Genomic DNA, 23,241 nt, shown 5'->3' on the forward strand with positions numbered 1-23,241 from the left:
AATTTCTCTTCGTTTTAAGTTTTAATGCTTCTCCTTACTTTCAGTTGAAAAAACTTTTTCATATTTATTTTTTCATTGTTTCTTTTTTAAATAATGCTAGAAAATCCTGCGCTCCCTTCATGAAAATTTTCTTCCCCCATGACAAATACCTCCAAGGAAAGTTCCCCAACATATTCTCTCTTCTCAACTCCCCCAACCTAAAAATCACCCTGAAAACGTCTGTACACTTCCAAATAAGCATTACTATATGTAAGCACTGGTCAAAGTTTGTAACTTGTGGCCTCTCCCACTCAGAATTTTGATTTAGTGACTTTGGGAAAATAATTAGCGTGGGAGGGGGCCTAGGTGCCCTCCAATTTTTTGGGTCACTTAAAAAGGGCACTAGAACTTTTTATTTCCTTTAGAATGAGCCCTCTAGCAAGATTATAGGACCACTGGGTCGGTACGATCACCCCTGGAAAAAAAACAAAAAAAAAAAAAAAACAAACAAACAAATAAACAAGCATCCGTGATCTGCCTTCTGGCAAAAAATACAAAATTCCACATTTTTGTAGATAGGAGCTTGAAACTTCTACAACAGGGTTCTCTGATACGCTGAATCTGATGGTGTGAATTTCGTTAAGATTCTATGACTTAGGGGTTGTTTCTTCCTATTTTCTAAAACAAGGCAAATTTTTTCAGGCTCGCAACTTTTGATGGGTAAGACTAAACTTGATTAAACTTGTATATTTAAAATCAACATTAAAATGTGATTCTTCTGATGTAGTTAATGATATCAAAATTCCATTTCTTAGAGTTTTGGTTACTATTGAGCCGGGTCGCTCCTTACTACAGTTCGTTACCACGAACTGTTTGATTGGGGATCTGGTGCAAAAAATTGTCAAGAAAATAAAATTATTTTGTTAAACATTTTATGTACATAATTAAAGTCGAATGTTGAATGTTTGTTGGTCTGTCCTATATGCATTGCTACACTGTTCACCCGATCACCAAGAAACCGCAAGAGGGTGCTGAGGAAATTCTTGCGAGTGTCTTAGGTATAAGATCCCCCCTTCCCCTAGGCCTTCTGAGTTCTCTTCTTGCTGACTGAAACTAGAGATCAAAGAATTTAAATACTTGACAGTTCCTTTTGATTTTTTTCATTTATATTTTTTTGGATATCAAATGAATGGGTTAGTTAAAATTTAAAAGTTAAATATAAAATTTATTTTTCAATAAATTCTCTGACTTTGTTGTGCAACAGTTTTGTTAGTTTTGTGGTATTCAATATAATATTTCAAAACTTTTAATCTAAAAATACTATCATTTCTTAATGTGTGTGGAAATTTTCAAGGGGAAAGCGTGCTGGCAATTTCTGTGATGGTAATTCCTCGGTGTGGGAATTTTCAAATTAAAATGAATTGGATTTCCAAATCCATTTCCAACTCTTTGCACATTTGATCAAAATAAGTAATCTGGTAATTTACGTAAGTGTAGGGTAAAGAAAAACTCTATTCAGCCTGGGAGTGACTCTATTTTAAAAAGCGTGACGTTAAAAAAAAAAAAAAAAAAAATGATGTTCAGGTGTATGGATTTAGTGCATTATCGTGTTATTCTATTTGTGGAGTCGATTCTCTAATGAAGGGAAATTGTCAGGACGGGGAGGACTTTTTCAGAAGAAGGATTCTTCAAAGGAAAGTTTTACATGGGAGGTAGTTTTTTCAGTTGGTAGAAGTTCCACAGGGAGGAGATTCTCGACATGGGGGATTTTTTTTTTAGGGGGGATTGTCCACTGGGGAAATTTTCTGGGGGTAATTATTTAAATAATTTTAGATTTAAAAATACTATCTTTATTAATACGTGGGGCGATTTTGCCGGCATAATTTTTGGTGGAGGGAGGGTTTTCTACATGGGAGAATGTTCGTTGATTTTTTTTTCTTTTGAGATTGCAGCAAAGTGAGACGGCTAAGCTAGCATAAAGCGAAAATTTTGATAAGCCTAACGACAGATAATAAAAAGGATAAAAAATGATTGCTTTGAAAGTAATTATACTGTTACTCATTTCTGGTGGGTCAAATGAAAAGGTTTTTTAAAACATGATTGGTGTAAAAGCCTCTTAAATGAAATTTAAGTCAATTCTCAGTAATTTTTAGTACAAAATCAACGTTGGTGTTTAAAATATTAAGTATGTTGCATGAACCTTGATCAGCCTAACAACAGATAAAACAAAGAGACAAAGAGAGTGTGCTTTCCTCTAATTCCTAGGTAAAAACTGTGCTATAATATTATTGGCTGACATCTATGGCGCATTTTCTTTAGCCAATCATAACATTCTTTCTAGTAAAACGGATAGCTTTGCCTTTTCAAAAACCTTTTCTGTGAATTTTCAAGTCATTCAAAAGAGCGAAAAGTAAAATTAAACCTTATTGGTTATTCTGTGTGAAATTTTTCGCCATAAAAAGAACGAAAAGTTTTTGAGCTACAAATTTTTCACAAGTAGTTCTTCTACGGACAGCAAATTTATCTAATGAGTTCATTGAAATGGGTTCAATTCTTATAAATTTGCGCTGAATAAATATTCGCTGAATTTGGACTATGCACATGTCCAAATGTAGCAAATGTAGCTTGGGTGGAATTTTAATGTAATCTCATCAAAAATTTTGGGAAAATGAGTTTTATTGATAATTTGAGCAGTGTTAAGACCTGAAATAGAAACACTTTGTATATATCCATAAAAAAAAAACTATCAGACAAGTGGGTCTGCCCCGCCCCCTCCTCTCTAGAATTTAGTTTTTATCAGTGTCTATTAAAATTGGGCTATTACTTTTCACAATGCAAAACATTTATTGAAAGTGCAAATGCCTGCTTTGGCAAAATTCTTAAGACAGAGTTGCGTATTTGTCTATGCTGCGACAAGGGGACATTGTCACATGCCGCTTTTTGTCGAAACGACTTTGAGAGCCCTGAATTGCTTCTGACTTATTGAGGCCTTCAAATGAAACGATTTTCCAGTATATTTCAAATCATTACAGTTTACAAAACATTAATTTATTAGAAATTACTATAAAGATGTTCCACATTGTTCATTGTGATATGATTGTAACATAAATTGTAGCATAAACTTAGTTCAATGGTACACATTTAATTCAACGCTATTTGATCTGGAAGGGGAGGTTTTCTCAAAAAACATTAGTATTGGAACCTTAGAATAAGTATAAATTTGTTCCCCAGAAAACATTTCGCCGATGATATTATACGAACATTTATGAGTGATGTTCCTTCTCAATTAGTAATTTTTTTCATTTCGGACTATCTCTTATTTTGTACATAAGCCGGCGCCTACTCAGAAGAAGAGGCGGGAGGGGGAAGATGTTTTCTTTTCGATTTCTTAACAATGTCCTTGGCTCTTCATATAATTGCCCAGTCTCTGCCTCTGATTTCTTTAGAAATGTTGGCCCTCTTTGAATTTTTTTTTAAAGTATGTATTTGATTTGAGTATTAGCCGCTTTTGTTTTTGAGATGGCGTACCAGAAAAAAATACACCAGTCAATAACTAAACTGTCTTTGAAAAGAAGTTGGTTAAAAACAGATAAATAAATGACATAATAAGATAATAAATGACATAAGAATACAAATAAATAAGCTTTAAATGGGTAACCACAGGGTTTTCTTGCTTTAGCTAGCCCAGGGGCACTGTCAGTTCTAATGTTCCAAGGGTTTAACAGCTTGCCTGCTGACTTATTTGACCTTTTCTTTTAGGTGCCTTGTTAAGAATCCAGAGCATCGTCCTGTTATGATGGAAGTCTTTGAGCATCCGTTTATACAACAAGTCCCTGAAAATGAGGCTCAGGTAAGATTGTTTGCTCTTTTCATAAAGGCCAGATTAAATCACAAATCCGTGGCCCTGATGAAAGTTACCGAAAAATTTTTATTCTCTTTCTCACTGAACTTCTCACCAAATTTATTATCTTTCGCTTTCTAAAATGTACCATTTTGACGAATTGTACCCTCTCACTCTCCCCCAAAGCAAAAAAATTACAAAGCAAACAAACTACCTTTTATCAACTGCTTTTTCAGCCATTTACCTTTTTTCAACTGCTTTTTCACCATCTGCTTTCAAAACGAGCAAAAATTAAATAACAACCATAGCGAACAAACATGCAACAAGTACTTATATAAGTAAATACATAAATATTGAAACTAGTGAAACTAAAATTAAATGTACAAATCAAGCTTAAAACGAACAGAAATCACAACAAATAAGACTTTGCTACTGCCGCCTTCCCTAACTTTAAAAGTTTAAGGCCTACTGCATCATTGGCACTTTACTGAAAACAAGTTACATTAATACTACTTTCTTTTGTACTTATTACAACATTGAAAATAATAATAAAAGTTACACTGAAATAATAGTCAAAAGGCAAAATGACTATATTTCTAGGGTTGAAACCCGTCCCCCAGCCTCTGGGGCGAGATCTATAAGTTATGCCAGTTGCCAATTGTTAACATACAAGGCTCTTATGGAAGGGTTGATCGTATAAACTTTGGAGGGGGTTCATTCGATTGAAAATCCAAACAACCCCCTCCAAAGTTGGTAAGGATTTTTAGCCCTCCACAATCAAATTTTGAAAAACAGTCCAAAGGCAAAATCACTGTGCTTGCTAGATTGAACCGTTTAGCCCCCCAGCTTACAGGGCAAGGATCTTATGTTTTGTGATTTGCTTATTACTAACATATAAGGTGTTCACGGAACGGGTAGTTTTATAAACTTTGATCGGAAATTAAAACTTTTAATGCTCTTGTTAAGAGCCAAAGTTAGCAAAGAGCAAGCCCTCCCTCCTTGCCGCTTTCCTTTTTACAAAATTTAGTGAAAGTCTTTTTGTTCAAAATAGTTCAAAGGTCAAATAAATATACCTTTTTGGTTGACATACTTCCACCAGCCTCAGGGCAAGTGCTATATATTATGTAATTTGCACATTCTTAACATATAAGGATCTTACATGTAAGAATATAGTCTACTGAGAACTATATGTGTTTTGAACAGTCCCTGAAATTAATTAATAAAATTAAAATGAATATTTGATATATAATTACATTAATTGTTGAAAGCTTAGCAGTTTCAGATTCACAACGCTCCTTCCGACGTGTTATCTCTATTTGCTTTGCCATTTGCCAAGCCTATTACCTACATACTCCGAAAAAGGCATGGTCAGATGACCTGTAAAAGAAGACACTCCCCGCTGAGTACTTCAAAAGCAGAGTTGTAAGACCAAATAGAAGTTCAAATAGGGATAACTCCTTCAAATAGACAGTGAAAAATATTTAGAAAAATTCTGATAACTTGACCTTACACATCAGTTATCGTCACTGATTTTGATTAGAAGACGCTGTGCCTCACTTTGGAATGGCCTCCTGAGCAATGACATCACTGAAACAGCATCTGTCTATTCAGCAAGTATGACTCTAGGAGGAAAAGGTAGGCGAGTGTTTGACTAGACACAAAGGTGTTGACATGAGGCAAATCAGGTCACAAGTATTTAGCAATCAAGTGTCATGAATTGTCATAAAAAAGAGATTATTCCAATAAGAATGACCAAAGAAAATGCTTGTTTTAGTGATTGGTTTTGGAAAGTAATTGCCAAATAATCTTTTCAAGGTAAAATAATGATCATGCAGTGACAAGGCAAAATAGCTACCTTGTGATAGTGCAGTGGATGAGGCTGTGCCTGGAAACTCTGAGAGCCTCTGTTGAACATTCAAGGCGAGGTAATCCTCAAGATAAATATAGCCAAGAAACTGACACAGCTTTTTAAAGTTTTGTTAGCCTGAGAAGTGTTTTATGCTGAGATGAGTTTGCTACTTATTCTACCTTTTTTTTTAAATGATCGGTTTTTCTTAATATATGAAAGTTTTGCGCGACAACCAAGCTTAGGATTGAGTATTGATTAGGGAAAAGGAACTCTTCTGGCTATTTCTACAAATAGCCAACCGCAAAAAATTACTTTGACCAGTTACATAAAATTTTAATAACTACCAATTTTTCCTTCAGCTGAAGTCTGAACTAAAAATTCTACTAGAAGACGCCAATCAGAATGGAACTGTTTCTCGCACCCAGGAGATAACTATGAAGGCGGGGTATCTCAAGGTAAGCTGCCACTACTCTGTATTTCCGCTTCATAGTTTTCTCAAACTGTAAATAGTAACTGTAAAGCCCACCACGAAAAGAAAAATAATCCTTTTGGATTCCACGCTTGAAATAATTTAACCATAGAGTATTGGACTACAGACAGATTTTTGACTCGCAGCTAGGACAGAAAAACTATAAATCTACAGCAAGAAAACCACAAATGGAAACACTGCCCCCTATCTTGGTTAGTAAACTAAAATCTTAAATAGCCACTCAAACATTTAATTTTATGTTGTTAGGGTAAAAATGATAATAAAAACTTTACCGAAAGAGCTTAATATTTAAAAAGAAGGTACTCATTAGTACATTTTCATAGTCGTTGAACTGGCTCTGAAGAGTGCTTAAATTGTCTCAGAGAGGATAAAAAAATTTATGATTGATCTGAAATTTTAAAAAATGGTGGATTTATATGTTCTGAAAAGAATCGTATCGGGCCAGATTGGGTCAAAATAACTTGAAAAAAAAATCTAAAGCTACAGATTAGATATTGAAGAGGGGAAACTTATTGACATATAAACTGCTCTTTTTTCATTAATACTTTCAGTCATTTTGTCATTGTTACTTTTTTCGACTTTTTTACTTTTTTATTTCTTAAAACGATTTTTTTTTACCAAAATATTGTTTAGTTGTAGAATTTTTCTACAACAAGTCCCATAAATCCTGCCAATTTTGCCTTCACTATAAGCTAAATGTGTTTATGGAGAAACTTACCGTTCTTTTCAAGTAATATGATCCCATCTATTTTACTTCGGAAAATGTTTCGTACCTAAGAAAAAAGATCAAGAAAATAAAGAAACAGAGAAAATTTTTAGACTATTTGAATTAGTAATTAATATTAATAATTTTTATTATTAGCTGTAACTTCAAACACGGTTTATTTTGGGGTGCTTAAAAAATGAAAATTGCCTGATCCAAATTTGACTATAATGGTGTGAAAAATAAAGAACCGAGAAAAAGATTCAAAATCACAGAGTGAACACGAAAGCGCTTTAATTTGGATTATTTGATACTGCGTTTCTGTTTGATACTGCTGTCATTCAATGCTTCTGCATATTTAGTTAAATTAGTTTTTGTGATCAGCTGTTTGTAATCCTTAACGGTAAACGATGGAGAATGGATAATTTTCTTCACTATTGTAATCATAATACCTAATTTGGAATAGTAAAATAGAAAAACCGAAAGCTCCTTGAGGTTTACAGAATTTCCTGTAATTTCTTGATATTTGAAAAGAATATTTGAATTCGATATTTGAAAAGAACATGGAATATTTTTTTTTAGCTACTAAACAACACAAAAAGGAATTGAAACTTTTTCAATTTCTTTAACCTTAAGGTTTTCAAAATTTCCTCTAATTTCTGGATATTTGAATAGAATATTTGAATTCGATATTTGAAACGAAAATAGAATATTTTTGTAGCTACTAAACAACACAGAAAGGAATTCAAACAAACTGCCTAATAAACCGAAAGCTCCTTAATGTTTAAAAAATTTCCAGTAATTTCTTGATATTTCAATAGAATATTTGAATTCGATATTTGAAAAAAAATGGAATATTTTTTCTAGCTACTAAACAACACAGAAAGGAATTGAAACAAACTGTCTTAATTCGAAAAATAAACTTCTTAGAGATTATCCAATCTTAGGAAGAACATATATTTATCTTGTCCAACCCTATGAACAAAAACTTGGTATTTTTTCTAGATTTCTTTCAAATAGGGTTTTGGAAAAGTCGATGAGGTAATTCATAATCCTGATGCTTTTGCGAAGAAAGTAGAAATTTCAGTAATCTTCTGTATAAATATATAAATCATTTTGTTCCAAGTCTATTGAGTAGTATAAATCAAAAGTAAAATAAAACTGTCAATTTCAAAGTAAATTCTTAGAGATCATTTAGCGTCGGACTCATACAGACTATAAACATATTTCTCGAGTGATGAGATGTAAAATTCTGTTTGTCCCTGATGTCAGGGAAAATTCAGTATAGAAGTCCTAAAGTCAGTAGGGAACATCGCCAATTAAACAGTTCGCGGTAACGAACTTTTTGATTGACTTACTCTGATGAACTTTGATTGGCAATTTAATTGTCTTAGTTTACCAATTATCAAACAGTTCGTCGTAATGAGCTGTAAGTAAGGAGTGACACGGGTCAATAGAAACCGAAACTCCAAAACACAGAATTTTGATACCAGTAGATCCACCAAAGGAATCAGATTATGCTGATTTTAAAAATAAGTCTCATCAAGTTTAGTTCTACTTATGAAAAGTTGCGAGACTGAAAAAATTTGGCTCATTTTCAAAAAAGGGGGAAACACCCTCTAAAAGTCATAAAATCTTTAATGAAAATCCCATCATCAGATTCACGTATCGGAGAACTCTACTGTAAAGGTTTCAAGCTCATATCTGGAAAAATGTAGAATTTTGTATTTTATGTCAGAAGAAAGACCACGGATGCGTGTTTATTTGGGTTTTTTTTCAGAATTGATCGTACCAATCCAGTGATCCTAGAATGTTGCGAGAGGGCTCATTCAAACAGAAATTAAAAATTCTAGTGTATCTTTTTAAGTGACCAGGAAATTGGAGGGCAACTAGACCCCCTCCAATGCTTATTTTTCCCCAAGTTATCGGATCAAAACTTTGAGATTGCCATTTTGTTCAGCATAGTCGAAAAATCTAATAGCTATGTCTTTCTAGGTGACTTAATCCCCACATGGCCCGGGGAAGGGCTGCAATCTATAAACTTTGCCCATTGTTTACATATAGTATTGGTTATTGGGGCGCATACATACATTTTGGGGTGATTTTTTCTGCTGGGGGGGGGGGGTCAGGGGAAAGGGTTACCTGGGAGGATCTTTCCATGGAGAAATTTTTCATGGGGGACGAGAATTCTCCGTGAAGGGGTGCCGGATTTTCCAGCTTCATTTAAAAAAACAATCAGAAATTAAATAAAAAAATAAGTTTTTTCCACTGAAAATAAGGAGCAACATTAAAACTTAAAACAAACAGAAACTATTATGTATATTAGGGGGGGTTGCCCCCTCCTCAATACCTTGCTTTTTATGCTAAAGTTTTTTAGTACTTTTGAAAGAGCTACTTATTCTAAGTAAATGGACTTTGTGATTCAGGGGTCATTCTTTTAAAGTTGGAACAAAATTCGAACTCTAGCGTAAAGAGTGAGGTATTGACGAGGGGAGAACCCCTCATGTACGTAATAATTTCCGTACGTTTTAATTTTTAATGTTGCTCTTTACTTTCAGTTGAAAAAACATGTTTATTTTTATTTAATCCTTTCAAGGATTGGTGATTTTCAATCCTTAGCTCTATAGAAAAGCAACTGCATATAAGTTTTTAACTTTTTGAACTAGCTAATTACCTTCAAATTTTACAATGAATTGGTCCAGTGTTAAATTACATAAAAAAAACTAGTTTTTCTAACTGAAAGTAAGGAGCGACATTAAAACTTAAAACGAACAGAATTATGCTAATAAAGCAGAATTGTGGTAAAGAGTCAAACTTTAGCGTAAAGAGCGAAGGATTGCGGTTGGGGACAACCCATTTCATATACGGAGTAATTTCTGTTCGTTTTAAGTTTTAATGTCGCTCCTTACTTTCAGTTAGAAAAATTAGTTTTTTTTATGTAATTTCTAAACATTTTTGAATTAATGCATGTTTGATTTTGGCTCTCCACATATAAATTATTAAAATGAAATTTACATTTTAATTCTTTTTTTGGCTAAATGGCTTTCTCTTAGTTCTGATCAGACGATTTTGAGAAATAAGGGATGGGGAAGGAGGCCTAGTTGCCATGCAATTTTTCGGTTACACAAAAAGGCAACTATAAATCTTAATTTTTAACGAATTTTTATATTAGTAAAAAATATACGTAACTTAAGAATTAACTTACGTAACAAACTTTTATATTCTTAAATTTTTATTATGTATATGAGGGGGTTTGTACCCTCGTTAATACCTCGCTCTTTACACTAAATCGTAAGTTTTGTGCCGATTCTTTAAGAATGACCCCTGAATCAGAAAGGCTGTAGAATAAATAGTTGAAATTACTAAAAATACTATAGTATAAAGAGCGAGGTATTTATCTCCTCCTAAATACCTAGCTCTTTATGCTAAAGTATTTTTAGAACCCCTCATATGCGTAATAATCTCTGTTCGTTTTAAGTTTCAATGCTATTCCTTACTTTCAATTGAAAAAACTTTTCCATGTTTATTTTTTCATTGTTTTTTTTAGTAATTTTAGAAAATCTTGCGCCCTTTTCATTGAATTTCTTTTCCCCCATGACATATTTCTCCAGGGAAAGATCCTTCCACATAGCCCCCTCCCCTCAACCCCACTTTCCACTTGTACACTTCCCAATAACCATTATTATATGTAAACACTGGTCGAAGTTTGTAACTTGCAGCCCCTCCCCCAGGGACTGTGGGGGAGTAAGTCATTCCCAAAGACATAGTTATTATGGTTTTTGACTATGCGGAACAAAATGGCTATCTCAAAATTTTGATCTGTTGACCTTGGAGAAAAAATGAGCGTGGGAGGGGGCTTAGGTGCCCTCCAATTTTTTTGGTCACTAAAAAGGGCACTAGAACTTTTCATTTCCGTTAGAATGAGCCCTCTTGCAACATTCTAGGACCACTTGGTCGATACGATGACCCCTGGGGAGAAGAAAAGAAAAAAAAAACAAAAAAAAACAAATAAACACGCACCCGTGATTTGTCTTCTGGCAAAAAATACGAAATTCCGCATTTTTGTTGATAGGAGCTTGAAAATTTTGCTATAGGGTTCTCTGATACGCTGAATGCGATGGTGTGATTTTCGTTAAGATTGTGTGACTTTTAGGGGGTGTTTTTTCCTATTTTCTAAAATAAGACAAATTTTCTCAGGCTAGTAACTTTTGATGACAAAGACCAAATTTGATGAAACTTAAATATTGAAAATCAGCATGAAAATCCAATTCTTTTGATTTATATTTTAGCATCAAAATTCCGTTATTTAGAGTTTCGTTTACTATTGAGCCGGGTCGCTCCTTACTACAGTTCGTTACCACGAACTGTTTGATAAATCCTGGCATTAGCTGAATTATATTGCGGCTGTGGCTTTATCCTATATTAAATAAAAAAAACGAGTTTTTTAACTGAAAGTAAGGAGCGACATTAAAACTTAAAACGAACAGAAATTACTCCGTATATGAAAGGGGCTATTCCCTCCTCAACGCCCCACTCTTTGCGCTAAAGTTTGACTCTTTCTCTCAAATCTACTGTTTAAAACAGTGGAAAACTTTAGCGTAAAGAGCGGGGCGTTGAGGAGGGAACAGCACCTTTCATATACGGAGCAATTTCTGTTCGTTTTAAGTTTTGATGTTGCTCCTTACTTTCGTGTAAAAAAACTCGTTTTTTGTATTTAATTTTTGGGCGTTTTTGAATAAATGCACGTTTTCATCTTGGCTCTCCGCACATAAATAATTAAAATAAAATTTGCATATTAATTTTTTTTGGCTAAATGGCTTTTTCCTAGTTTTGATCGGACGATTTTGAGAAAAAATGAGTGAAGGAGAAGGCTTAGTTGTCCTTCACTTAAAAAGGCAACTAGAACTTTTAATTTCTTACGAACGTTTTTATTAAAAAAAAATATATGTAATTTCCGAATTAACTTTCGTAATGAACTTCTGTATTCGTATATTTTTATTACGTATATGAGGGGGGTTTGCCCCCTCTGTAATACCTTGCTCTTTACGCTAAAGCTTAAATTGTATCCCAATTCTTTAAGAATGACCCCTGAATCACAAAAGCCGTAAAAAATAAATAGTTTAAATTACTAAAAATACTCTAGCGTAGAGAGCAGGTATTTAGGAGGAGATGAACCCCTCATATACGTAATAATTTCCGTTCGTTTTGTTTTAATTCTGCTCCTTAATTTCAGTTGAAAAAACTTTTTCATATTTATCTTTTCATTGTTTTTTGTTTTCAATAATATTAGAAAATCCTGCGTCCCCTTCATAGAAATTCTCTCCTCCCATGACAAATTCTTCCGTGGAAAGATCCTCCCATGTAACCCCCTCCCCTCAAATCCCTCCCTTCCCCTGAAAACGTCTGTACAATTCCAAATAACCATTACTATATGTAAACACTGGTCAAAGTTTGTAATTTGTAGCCCCTCCCCCGGGGAATCTGAGGGAATAAGTCGTTCCCAAAGGCTATCTTAGAATTTTGGCCCGTTGACTTTGGGAAAAATGAGCGTGGGAGGGGGTCTAGGTGCCCTCCAATATTATTGGTCACTTATAGGGCACTAGAACTTTTAATTTCCGTTAAAATGAACCCCCTTGAAACATTCTAGGAGCACTGGGTCGATATGATCACCCCTGGGAATAAAAAAAACACAAAAAAAAACAAATAAATAAACACGCACACCTGATCGGTGTGATCGGAATAAGTTTTACGATGAGCAGTGGGTCGATATGATCACCCCTGGGAATTCACAGATACCTGAGGAAATTCTACAGTAGAGTTCTCTGATACGCTGAATGCGATGGTGTAATTTTCGTTAAGATTCTAAGACTTTTAGGGGGTCTTTTGCCCTATTTTCTAAAATAAGGCAAATTTTCTCAGGCTCGTAACTTTTGGTAAGTAAGACTAAATTTGATGAAACTTATATATTTTAAGTCAGCATAAAAATCCAATTCTTTTGATGTGTCTATTAGTATCAAAATTCCATTTTTTTAAGTTTCGTTTACTATTGACCCGGATCGCTCCTTACTACAGTTCGTTACCACGAACTGTTTGATATATCCCAGGGATATTTCATGATTTGCTCAGTTCTGGAAAAAGCTCCAACAGAAACAATGGATACAAAATTAGATTATAAAGCTTACTAAGAATTTTAAAATCAATACCAAGCCTTCTTCAAAAGTGAGCATCACAATTTATTTTTATGAAATACCTACATTTGAATACATTTTCTCTCATCGTTAATGAAAAGTTTTTTGTTGCACATTAAAACTAGTTTGCTATGATATAGATTGCTACGAAAACAGTTACCACGTATAAGACAATTGCGATTTTTGATGAAGGGAGTGAGCAACAAATGGCAACATATTCAGTCTTATTGATAATTTGGATAATTGGTGCCCGGAAATTCAGTAAAGTTTAGGACTTAAAGGGAAACCTAGTCCCTAAGCCCCTATCCCTATATAGGTTTCTGCTCTTTGAAATGTTGGATTTTAACTTTTGTCGCATGATGTATATCCGGAAGAACCACTTGTTCTGCCAAATTGGACTCACTTCTGGTACGGTGTACCTCTTCATATCGAAGTTGACATAATTTACACCACTCATAGAATAATTCATACCACACGTGACAAAGTTCTGCCAGATAAGCCAGCAGTTCTTTTCATTAGAGCTATTCAAATAGTCAGCGATATTTTCCTTACAGATTGACAGAAAGTCACAACTACAAAGAATCTATTTAGACGACCTTTGTGGTATTGAAAGACCAAACGATGAAACAGTAATTGATCAACTGCAACATAGGTTCTTTTCTGGTTATAGTTATACTTATATGGGAGATGTACTAATATCTCTGAATCCTCATGGGGAGAAGAGGCCATTGAAAGAAGAGGTAAGCTTTATTGAGTTTTTTTTTATGAATTATTCAATGTATTGAGGCTAAGTCATTGCTGTATCATGCTTTGCCTGTGCTTCTGCTTCCTGCATTTGCTTTTAATATGCTTCTGCTTGTAATACGATTGCGTCAAGCAAATATGTTATTTTATTTTATAGGTAGCATCTTTATGAGACGAGTGGAATCGATTTCAACAATATGCACAACTCATATTCATTGAGCCCCTTTCTATAAAACTGAAAAGTCCATTTGTGCGTACTTTCTAATTCCCTGAGAAAAAGGGCAGCGAAAACTTCAATACTTTTTATTTGAGGGTGGTAACGCCCACAAGCACAGTTTCGGAGACATTCTACCCCAATTTGAATTCAAAATCTCGTAACAAAATGCAGAACCCTCGAAACAGCTCAGGCTCAGTTAAAGTCCTTCAGCAGAAATTAGTTTATACCTATAAGGTAGAAAATAGATGTCATTTCTCGCAGCACACCTCGAAGTAATTTCTGAAGTCACAAAGAATCTATGAGAAATACTCTTAGAAGTAAAGATTTCCGCTTTTGTGATTTAGCTAAAATTGTTTGCCCAGCAAAAGGAAAAACTTTCTTCCAATACAAAAAGCTGAACCATTTGGTGAAAGTCCATCGCAGCAGCAACATGAGGATGAGAGATGAAGAAATGTAAAAAACAGACACAACCTCAGAAGAAGATGATAGAGTTATATTGAATGCTATCAATCAGGAGAATAAAAAATATTATGAAATTGCTGCACTTGTGACACACAACTGGCTTCTAATTGGTTTGTCCCAAGCCAACATTACTTCTAAATTAGTCCTTGATCAGCATATTCCTATACTGAGACTCCATCAGACTAGTCAACTACCCACCAGTTATTGTGATTTTAAGATTCTAGCTACTGGAATTTTTAGTTTACCATGTAACCACAAATCCTGCCAAGTTTTGACACGTAAATTCTATAATATTGACCCGCCATCCTCTCCCATCATCAGCTGTAGAGCAGGCGTCAGGGGGCGAATGCAAGATCCATCTTAAGGATGGTTCAGTGTCAACTGCATATGCTGCTCAAAAAGTTTCTGAAGCACTAAATAGTAAACTGATGCAAGAGCTAGCACGTATGGAGAGGGCTAGTATAATAGAAGACGTTACTGAACCGAAAAACTGGTTCAAGTCAACGGTCGTGATAGAGAAAAAGGTGAAAGAGTGGAATTGGCCTAGATTCAGTTTACTTAAACAAATGCATAAAGCTGGCATAATACCCAATCCTTAGTTTAGATGATGCATCATCAAATCTACATGGTGATACCGTTCTAGCAAATTGAATGCACGATCTGCGTATTGGTTACTTGTATTGTCTGAAAATATATCTTGCTTCATGACATTCAGAACCATATACGGTAAGTATCGATTTTGGAGAGTGACGTTCGGTGCAATTGAAGCCCAAAATGAATTTCAGAAGAGAGCGTAGGAACACTTGAAGGGATAAATTGCTTTATGTTTAAAACTCACTACATTCTGGTGTTTGGGACCAACAAAGAGAAGCAAAATAAGTAAATAAAGGCTCTCCTAGAACGAGCAGTGCAGAAGGGAGTGAAGTTTAATCAGGGAAAATGCTAGGTTGGTGTTGGCAATGTCTTCTACTTGGTATATATCATTGGAGCAGAAAGCACAAAGCCCAGTCCAGAGAAAATAAAAGACAAGAACTAAATTCCCCGTCCTCAGACCAAAAAAAAACATCCTAATTCTCTTAAGAAACATAAATTACCAGGGAAAGTACATACCTGACCTGTCCACTCAAAACAAAACCATCCATGACTTTGCCAAACCAAAAACATTTATTTGGGGCTCAGAGCATGACAAACCTTCATATGAACTTAAATTTGCGATTGATTTGAATACGTCACACTTTGACTGTGCTAGCAAAAATAAAATTGTAAGTTTACGGATCAGGATATGGCCTAGGGTATGTTATTCGCAGCAATAGGGAAGTTGCTGCCTATACATCTGAATTACAAACCCAGACTGAATAAAAATATTTGCAACTTGAAAAGAAGGATACACGTGAGTGCCTATGGCTGCAAGCATTTTCACCATTAATTATACAGAATACGTGTAAGTGTCATCACTGATCATTTACCTATTAGGACTATAGTTGCCTATACAATCCACAAGCCCCCCTCCTAAAGCTCAGAGAATCACATTTTAATTTCAGCCCAATGATCTACACATGCAATGTCGTTTGTAGATCAGAAATCAGGTTGATCAGGTGCATTAGGTTGCTGACTTCTCGATTTTTACGAGTTATGAGATTTTAGCCATTGGAGCTAAAAGTCTCTTAAGAGATAAAGATTCATTTTCAAAAATTGTCAAACTCACTTCTAATCATCAATAAAAAATAAGATGAACATAATTATAAAGAAGAAACAATAAAAAATATTATTCCGAAAGATTACCGCAACAGGCTACGCTAAATTTGCAATTGTTTTCCAAGTTCGTGCAAGAAGATAAAATATTTTTTCACGAAATTTTTTACGATATTTTATTTCGCTTTCTCTGCTATATAATCATTTTTGCTTTGAAGTTTCTATCCTGTATTGTAAAAAGTGATCTAACATTAATTTTATATGTATAGGATCATATGCGATACAAATCAAAAGCAAGGTCAGACGAGGCGCCTCATGTCTTAGCTTTGGCTGACAGGGCTTGGCAAGATATGATGCATCACAAGGAGCAGCAAAACATTGTATTTACGGGGGAGACTTTTTCTGGAAAGTCCTACAATTTTGAATCAACTTTAGAACATCTTCTTTTTATTGGAAAGGTGAGCATGTTAACATTCAGAGACGTCTTGATAGGCTATTTGGATTCAATACGTTTAGTGGCTCTCAAATACCCATGTAATTTTCTATGCTAAATCGTTATGTTACGTTTCGTTAAGTGTAGCCCTTCCGACTTAAACGTCAGTTCGAAGTTAAAGTAAAAATCCAGAAAGCCAACGTAAAAATCAATCATCATATTTTAATCCATCAAAATCATCATAAGCCAACTATTAAAAAAAAATAATTGTGGAATGGAGACAGAGATTCAAGCACTGAGGAAACTTTAAAGAGGCTTCTAGGAAAACTTTAGTTTTGAAAAATTTGTTAATTGCGTTTTGCTGCTACTATGGTGAGTTTTTATAACGTAAACTAAGCTTATTTAACGTAAAGTTCTCTGTAGAGCACGAGTTTAAAAAATATTGTCTCCGTTAGGCATAAAATTTGCTCTTAAGGATTATCCAATTTGAAGTAAAATCTTAAGTTATACTAGTATGAGATTAGTGTGGACGCACCATTAATCAAAAGTTCTTTAAAAGAGGGATGGAAAGTCATCATGCTTGTGCTTCAACTATATATGAAATCACCAATAATTGTATATATGGCTGTATTGGTGAAGGGCAAAAAAGTAAAGTAATGGAGCGAAGACGCACTTCAAAATAGCCCTAAATTATTTTGCTGAAATTTGTGTTTTTCTAATTCACAAAAATCAAAATTTTAAATCACCGGGACATTTTCTTTTGGCTGAAATAGGTTTCTTGGCGTATCCAATGCAAATTTGTACTTTGAATTCAAACATACTGTAATAGAATAGAAACCTACAATAACTCAAAATCAAAACGACGGGAACCATGTCGGACCATTAAAGAATAAATGATACCCAAAACGAACAGAAATTAAATAAACAATCATAGCAAAAAAAAACATACAACAGTTACTAATATAAACGAATAACTAAATCTTGAAACGAGTAAAGCCTAAGTTGAATATGCAAATCAAGTTTAAAACGAACAGAATTATTTTACTATTGAAGTATAAATGAAACCCAAAACGAACAGAAACTAAATAAACAGTCATGCCAAACAAACATACAATAGATACTAATATAAATGAGTAAATAAATCTTAAGACGAGTGAAACTTAAATTGAAAACACAAATCAAGTTTGAAATGAACAAAAATCTCGGATCACTTTTGACTCTTAAAAAGATAACTAGAACTTTGAATTTCTAATTATTTGAGTCCTCTCTGAAGTTTATACGACCACCTCCTCCTTAAAACATTATATACCCCCCGGGTACAAGTTAAAATCCTTAGTTCCCTTGCAATCTGGGAGGAGGGGGCATGTTGGTGGGTAGATGCCCTCCAATCACTTTTGCCTCTTAAAAAGGTAACTGGAACTTTCAATTTCCAAGCAAATGACCTACCTCTGAACTTTATACGACCTTTTTAGGGTATAGGGTATATTGAGCTAAATGAAAAGACACTATGTAAGTTAAGACTGTCAAAGGGGGATATCTGCAATATCTCAGGATTGGGTAAAGGTATTTACTTGAAGCTTGCAGGGAATATTGGCGGGGGGGGGGGAGATTTTGAATCAAACCAGAAGACACTATTTGCATCCAGGTTGTTAGGAAGGAATATCTGCAATATCTTTAAAACGGCTTCGGTTATTGAGTTTAAACTTTCAGAGAATGTCGAGGGGGATTCTGATCTAAATCAAAAGACACTATTTGCATCCTGGTTACCAAAACCTATAATATTTCAGGAATGACTAAGGGTATTAAGAAAAACTTTTAGGGCCTGTTGAGGTGGGTGTTAAGCCATACCAAAAGACACTATATGCGTCTAGGTTTTCAAAAGGACGTAAAGGTTAATTCTCAGAAACAACTCTCAGAGTTGAGAGCCGTTCAAATCTCGTAAGAGTTGAAACTCTCAGTAGATAGGCCTACTCTGGAGGACTTTGAACTAAATCAAAAGATACTGAGTGCGTAGCAACAGATTCCATTCTATCTACTTTATAAATATAATGGTAAATAGTGGCCTAGACGTCAATTGGATTAAAGTTAGTTTCTATATTTCCCATGCCAAAAGCACAATTTACTAAGAAGTTTTTATATAGACTGCATTTCCCTCTCCCACTCTTTTTTTCAAAGTGAATGTCAAATTCACTGTTGCTAAATTTAGATCAATCCCTTAAGACTTGTCCGAATGAAAATTAAGAAAACATTGGTTTAAAAATACACTTTTCCTTTTCCTCGTAGAAGAAAAGAAAGAAAGAACACAAATACATTTGATGCGACACAACATGATAATAACGCGAAACCGAGGGTGTGTACAGCTCCAAGTGTCCCTTAGGAACCGGATGTTTGAGAACGCTTTCTTTTTGTTTTCCTATGCAGACCAAGTGTAATATAAGCATTTAGAATGTTTAAGATTCGACAAGATAATAGATTTAGTTTAGAAAACTGTTTCCCTGAAGCTGTATAGGCATTGCATGAGCCTTATTATATCTTCTACTTGTAATTAACTCTCTACTTGTAGTTTCTACTCTCTTTTACTATCTAGAGCAACCAAGGAGTGGTTCAAAAGCTGATTTCTGCAAGTAAAATTATCGATATGTTTGGCAATGCTGCAACTAATTTTAATGAAAATGCGACACGTCACATAAAATATTTCGAGATTACTTTCTCGAAAACAGGGAAAGTTAGTGGCGCCCTTATCTGGAGTTACATGTTAGAAAAATGGAGAGTCTCCAATTTTATTTTAAAGTGAGTACAAATTTTGATTTTTTTATTTGTATAATTTGAAAATTAGTGCATAATTGTAGGTAATTTTTAACTGGTTAAAGCATGCAGTCATTGTTTATCTGTTTTTATCTATTTTATCTTCAAAAGAAAAGAAAAGGACAAGGAAATAAGGATACTGGTATTGCTTTAATCTTATTTTTTTTTAGCTTTAATTTTTGAACTGATTCCTTGACTTCGAATTAGGGTTTCTGGCTTATGTTAAAATGAGTTCTTTTTTCAGAACATAATCCATGACCTAAAGATTTAGAAAGCTAAGAAGTGAATATGTTGAGAATCTTTTATCCATATTTTGTCTAACCCTGATTGCAATACTCATCACTTTTTAGCTAATGTTTAAAGAATTTATGTTTTCTGATTATTTTCGATAGCACATGGATTTAAAAAGCTAACATTGAAAATGTTGAGACTGCTTCAGCCTCATTTTTTCTTAAATCCTTAATTTCAAAATCAATCATTTCACTTCAAAGTAGGGTATTCAGTTCATGTCTAAAGGAGCTAGGTCTTTCGACTATAGCCTATAGTCCAAGCTACCCTAGCCGAGTGGATTGGTGTACTGGATTTAGGATCGTTTGTCCGAGAGGGCGAAGGTTCGAATCCTGTTGCACCCAATTATCAGGTTTGGGACGGGGGTCAGTGGCGTGACTCTGTAAGCGGAGCAAGAGTTGACCCAGCTCTAAATGGGTACCTGGAAAAATCTAGGGAAGATAAACAGGAAGGACGTGCAAACGCACAGGATGGCTGGCCCTCATCCCCCCATTACACTTCCTTGCTGAAGTGCCTTGAGACGGAGATCAACACCGCCGGTTCGGTCTACTGCCGCATCCTTTACCTTTTTTGTAGCCCAAGGATTTAGAAAAGCTAGAAAATAGAGAAATTATGATTGTTCTAGCCTTATATTTTCAAGACACGCAAGTGTTTTCTTAGCTAGTATATGCTAAATAATTACATTGTGGACGTCTAATAGAACTAAGTTATCATTAGTACCGCTACTTATTTTATCGTTTAGGCTATTAGGCAGATGGAAATAAATTTAGCCTATTATTATAAATAAAAAGGGATAAAATTTGGTTCGCTCTACCCTTAGCAACACAAACTGGCGATAACTTTGTGTTATTTGTTGTCTTGAAGTCAAATAACAATTAAATAACAAATAATTAAAAAACAGCTAACAGGAATTAAAGCCTAGAAGCAAACAGATATATTATGTACTAGCTGTTGGGGTGGCGCTTCGCGCCACCCCAACACCTAGTTGGTGGGGGCGCTTCGCGCCCCCCCCAAGCCCCCCCGCGCGCGTAAGTCGTTACGCGCCATAATAGTTACGCGCCATTGTAGTTGTGTCCCTATGTCCCACCTGTGAATATAGATATATATATATATATATATGGTTTTAACTACGTAAAACTTGCGAATATACAACATTCTTTGCTGTCCCATTGTCTTTGCATATAAATAGATTGTCAGGTTTACCGACTCTTGAACATGCAACATATAATGGTCCATGGGAAAACAATCTGTATTCAGATCTATACCTCATGATTCTAATGATTGCCCTTGAGCTTTGTTGATGGTGATTGCTAATCGACCATTCCCTGTCCCGGTGTCCCGGTCGTCATTTACATCCCCCTGTTTCCCCCGGTGTCCCCGTTGTAGTTGTGTCCCTGTGTCCCGGTCGTCATTTATATTCCCTGTGTCCCGGGTCCCGGTCATCATTTGTATCCCGGTGTCCCGGTCTGTATATACATTCGTTTTTTAGTTTTGTTTTTCTCCTTTATTTTTTTCCTTTTTTTTTCTTTTTTAGCTTATTTAGATTTTTAGATTTTTTAGTTTTTTTTATTAGTTTTTAGTTTTTATTTCTTTTTAGTTTTTTTGTCCCGGTCGTCATTTATATCCCCCTGTTTCCCCCGGTGTCCCCGTTGTAGTTGTGTCCCTGTGTCCCGGTCGTTATTTATATTCCCTGTGTCCCGGTCGTCATTTGTATCCCGGTGTACCGGTCTGTATATACATTCGTTTTTTAGTTTTGTTTTTCTCCTTTATTTTTTTCCTTTTTTTTTCTTTTTTAGTTTATTTAGATTTTTAGATTTTTTAGTTTTTTTATTAGTTTTTAGTTTTTTTTTTCTTTTTAGTTTTTTTGTAGTTTTTACCTTCTTTTTAGTTTTGTTAATTTTTTTTTTTACTTGTGTCCTGGTGGTCATTTATACTCCCTGTGTCCCGGTGCTTTGTTGATTGCTAATCGAACATTCCTTTTGTCCTGGTCGCTTTCTCTTTGAGTGTCGTCATTTATTAGTTTTTTCCTTTTTTTTTTAGTTTTTTATTGGTTTTTACCTTTATTTTAGCTTATTTTTCAGTTTTTTCCTTTTTTTTAGTTTTTTTTTATTTTTTATTTTTTTTAGTTTTTTACCTTTTTTTAGTTTTTATAGTTTTTTTAGTTTTTTAGCTTTTTTACTTTTTTTATTAGTTTTTAGTTTTTTTTTGTAGTTTTTGCCTTTTTTTAGTTTTTTCAGTTTTTTTTTTAGTTTTTTATTGGTTTTTACCTTTATAGTTTTTTTAGTTTTTTAGCTTTTTTATTTTTTTTATTAGTTTTTAGTTTTTTTTGTAGTTTTTGCCTTTTTTTAGTTTTTTCAGTTTTGACGTCACCTAATCCAGTTTTTTCAGGTGACGTCACCTGACACATCCATCCATCCATCCATCCATCCATCCACAGACAGACAACTTATTTTTATATATATAGATTAAATATGCTAGGGCACTCGTAAGAAGAGTTTTGAACAAAAACCGTCTATCAACTCATGTAGATTATAAAAGATAAAGACTTGCTGATATGCTGAGACCAAACTAAGCAGGATATGGCATAATATCTTGATTTGTATCTAACAGTTGTTCTTGTTGCTTCTAGTGTTTTCGTTATGTATTTTTTATATGAACTTGTCACTTTAAAAAAAAAAAGAAAAAAAAGATAACAAGACCCTACTGCTGACAGTTTATTCGTTTCAGTATGATCTTCTTTTATTTATTTCTTATCCTTTAAACGCAAAGTAAGAGCATGCTTCTTCTGCTTTTGGAAAGCAAAAGGTTTTGCATGGTGGGGTGTTTTGCTTCGCTCAGGAGCTGCAGCTTTCTACCTTAAAAAAAACTTTGCTTCAACCAGATGGAACTTTCATCCTTCTATATAGGGCTATTGCTTCTTTCAGACTACACCTTTGTCATTTAACACTAGCAAGCGGGCCTTTTATGAGGAACTTTTACTGAAGATCTGAAAGTCTTCAATTTTGAGGGATCTGAAAGATAATTCCAGAGTTAATACGATTTCTCTGAGTCGTAAGGCTTTTCTCGAAGCAATCTTTTCTACCGCAGGGGTATGGTGGATGTGAAAGGGAGGCAAATTTAAAGCATTGATCAGATAAGAACTAGACTTAAAAAATAATTCCATATGCAAATCAAGAAAATGTTGTTTAATTAGATGGGCAAATAAACCAATCCAATGGATTTAAATGGATAATTTAATGGCTAATTTATGTCGGAACCTGTGCCCCCTTTCAGGAAAGGTCCGATATTAAGATAATCAACTTGAACTCTTTGCACATATGCTTCTTATTAGGAAATCATACCTTTGAACATTAAAAATCGCAAAACTCTCTTAAGTATTTAAGACAAGCTATTGTCATATTTGTCATTCTTTGGGAACCTTCTACCCTGAAAACTTTGCGGGAGTATTTAAAAAATACTGCACCGAATCGCTGAATCTTCTTCTGTCTTTTATTATGTCACAATATACCATGACTTTTTTGAGTAAAATTAAAGCCCCAAGCTGGAATGT

The 23,241-nt window shown here is 34.4% G+C and overlaps 1 protein-coding gene across 3 annotated transcripts in view; it reads left to right on the forward strand.

Annotated features, from left to right (window-relative positions):
* Nucleotides 1-23,241, forward strand: part of LOC136033973 (neither inactivation nor afterpotential protein C-like) — a 203,825-nt gene that overhangs the window by 41,002 nt on the left and 139,582 nt on the right. For all 3 annotated transcript variants that reach the window (XM_065715002.1, XM_065715004.1, XM_065715003.1), the window contains 5 exons: nucleotides 3,739-3,829; nucleotides 6,029-6,124; nucleotides 13,605-13,790; nucleotides 16,435-16,623; nucleotides 19,186-19,388. In XM_065715002.1, coding sequence (XP_065571074.1) covers nucleotides 3,739-3,829; nucleotides 6,029-6,124; nucleotides 13,605-13,790; nucleotides 16,435-16,623; nucleotides 19,186-19,388 — 765 coding nt within the window. The remainder of the gene's footprint in view (nucleotides 1-3,738; nucleotides 3,830-6,028; nucleotides 6,125-13,604; nucleotides 13,791-16,434; nucleotides 16,624-19,185; nucleotides 19,389-23,241) is intronic.

The sequence above is a fragment of the Artemia franciscana genome, chromosome 12 (genome assembly GCF_032884065.1).
Source record: "Artemia franciscana chromosome 12, ASM3288406v1, whole genome shotgun sequence".
NCBI lineage: Eukaryota > Metazoa > Arthropoda > Branchiopoda > Anostraca > Artemiidae > Artemia > Artemia franciscana.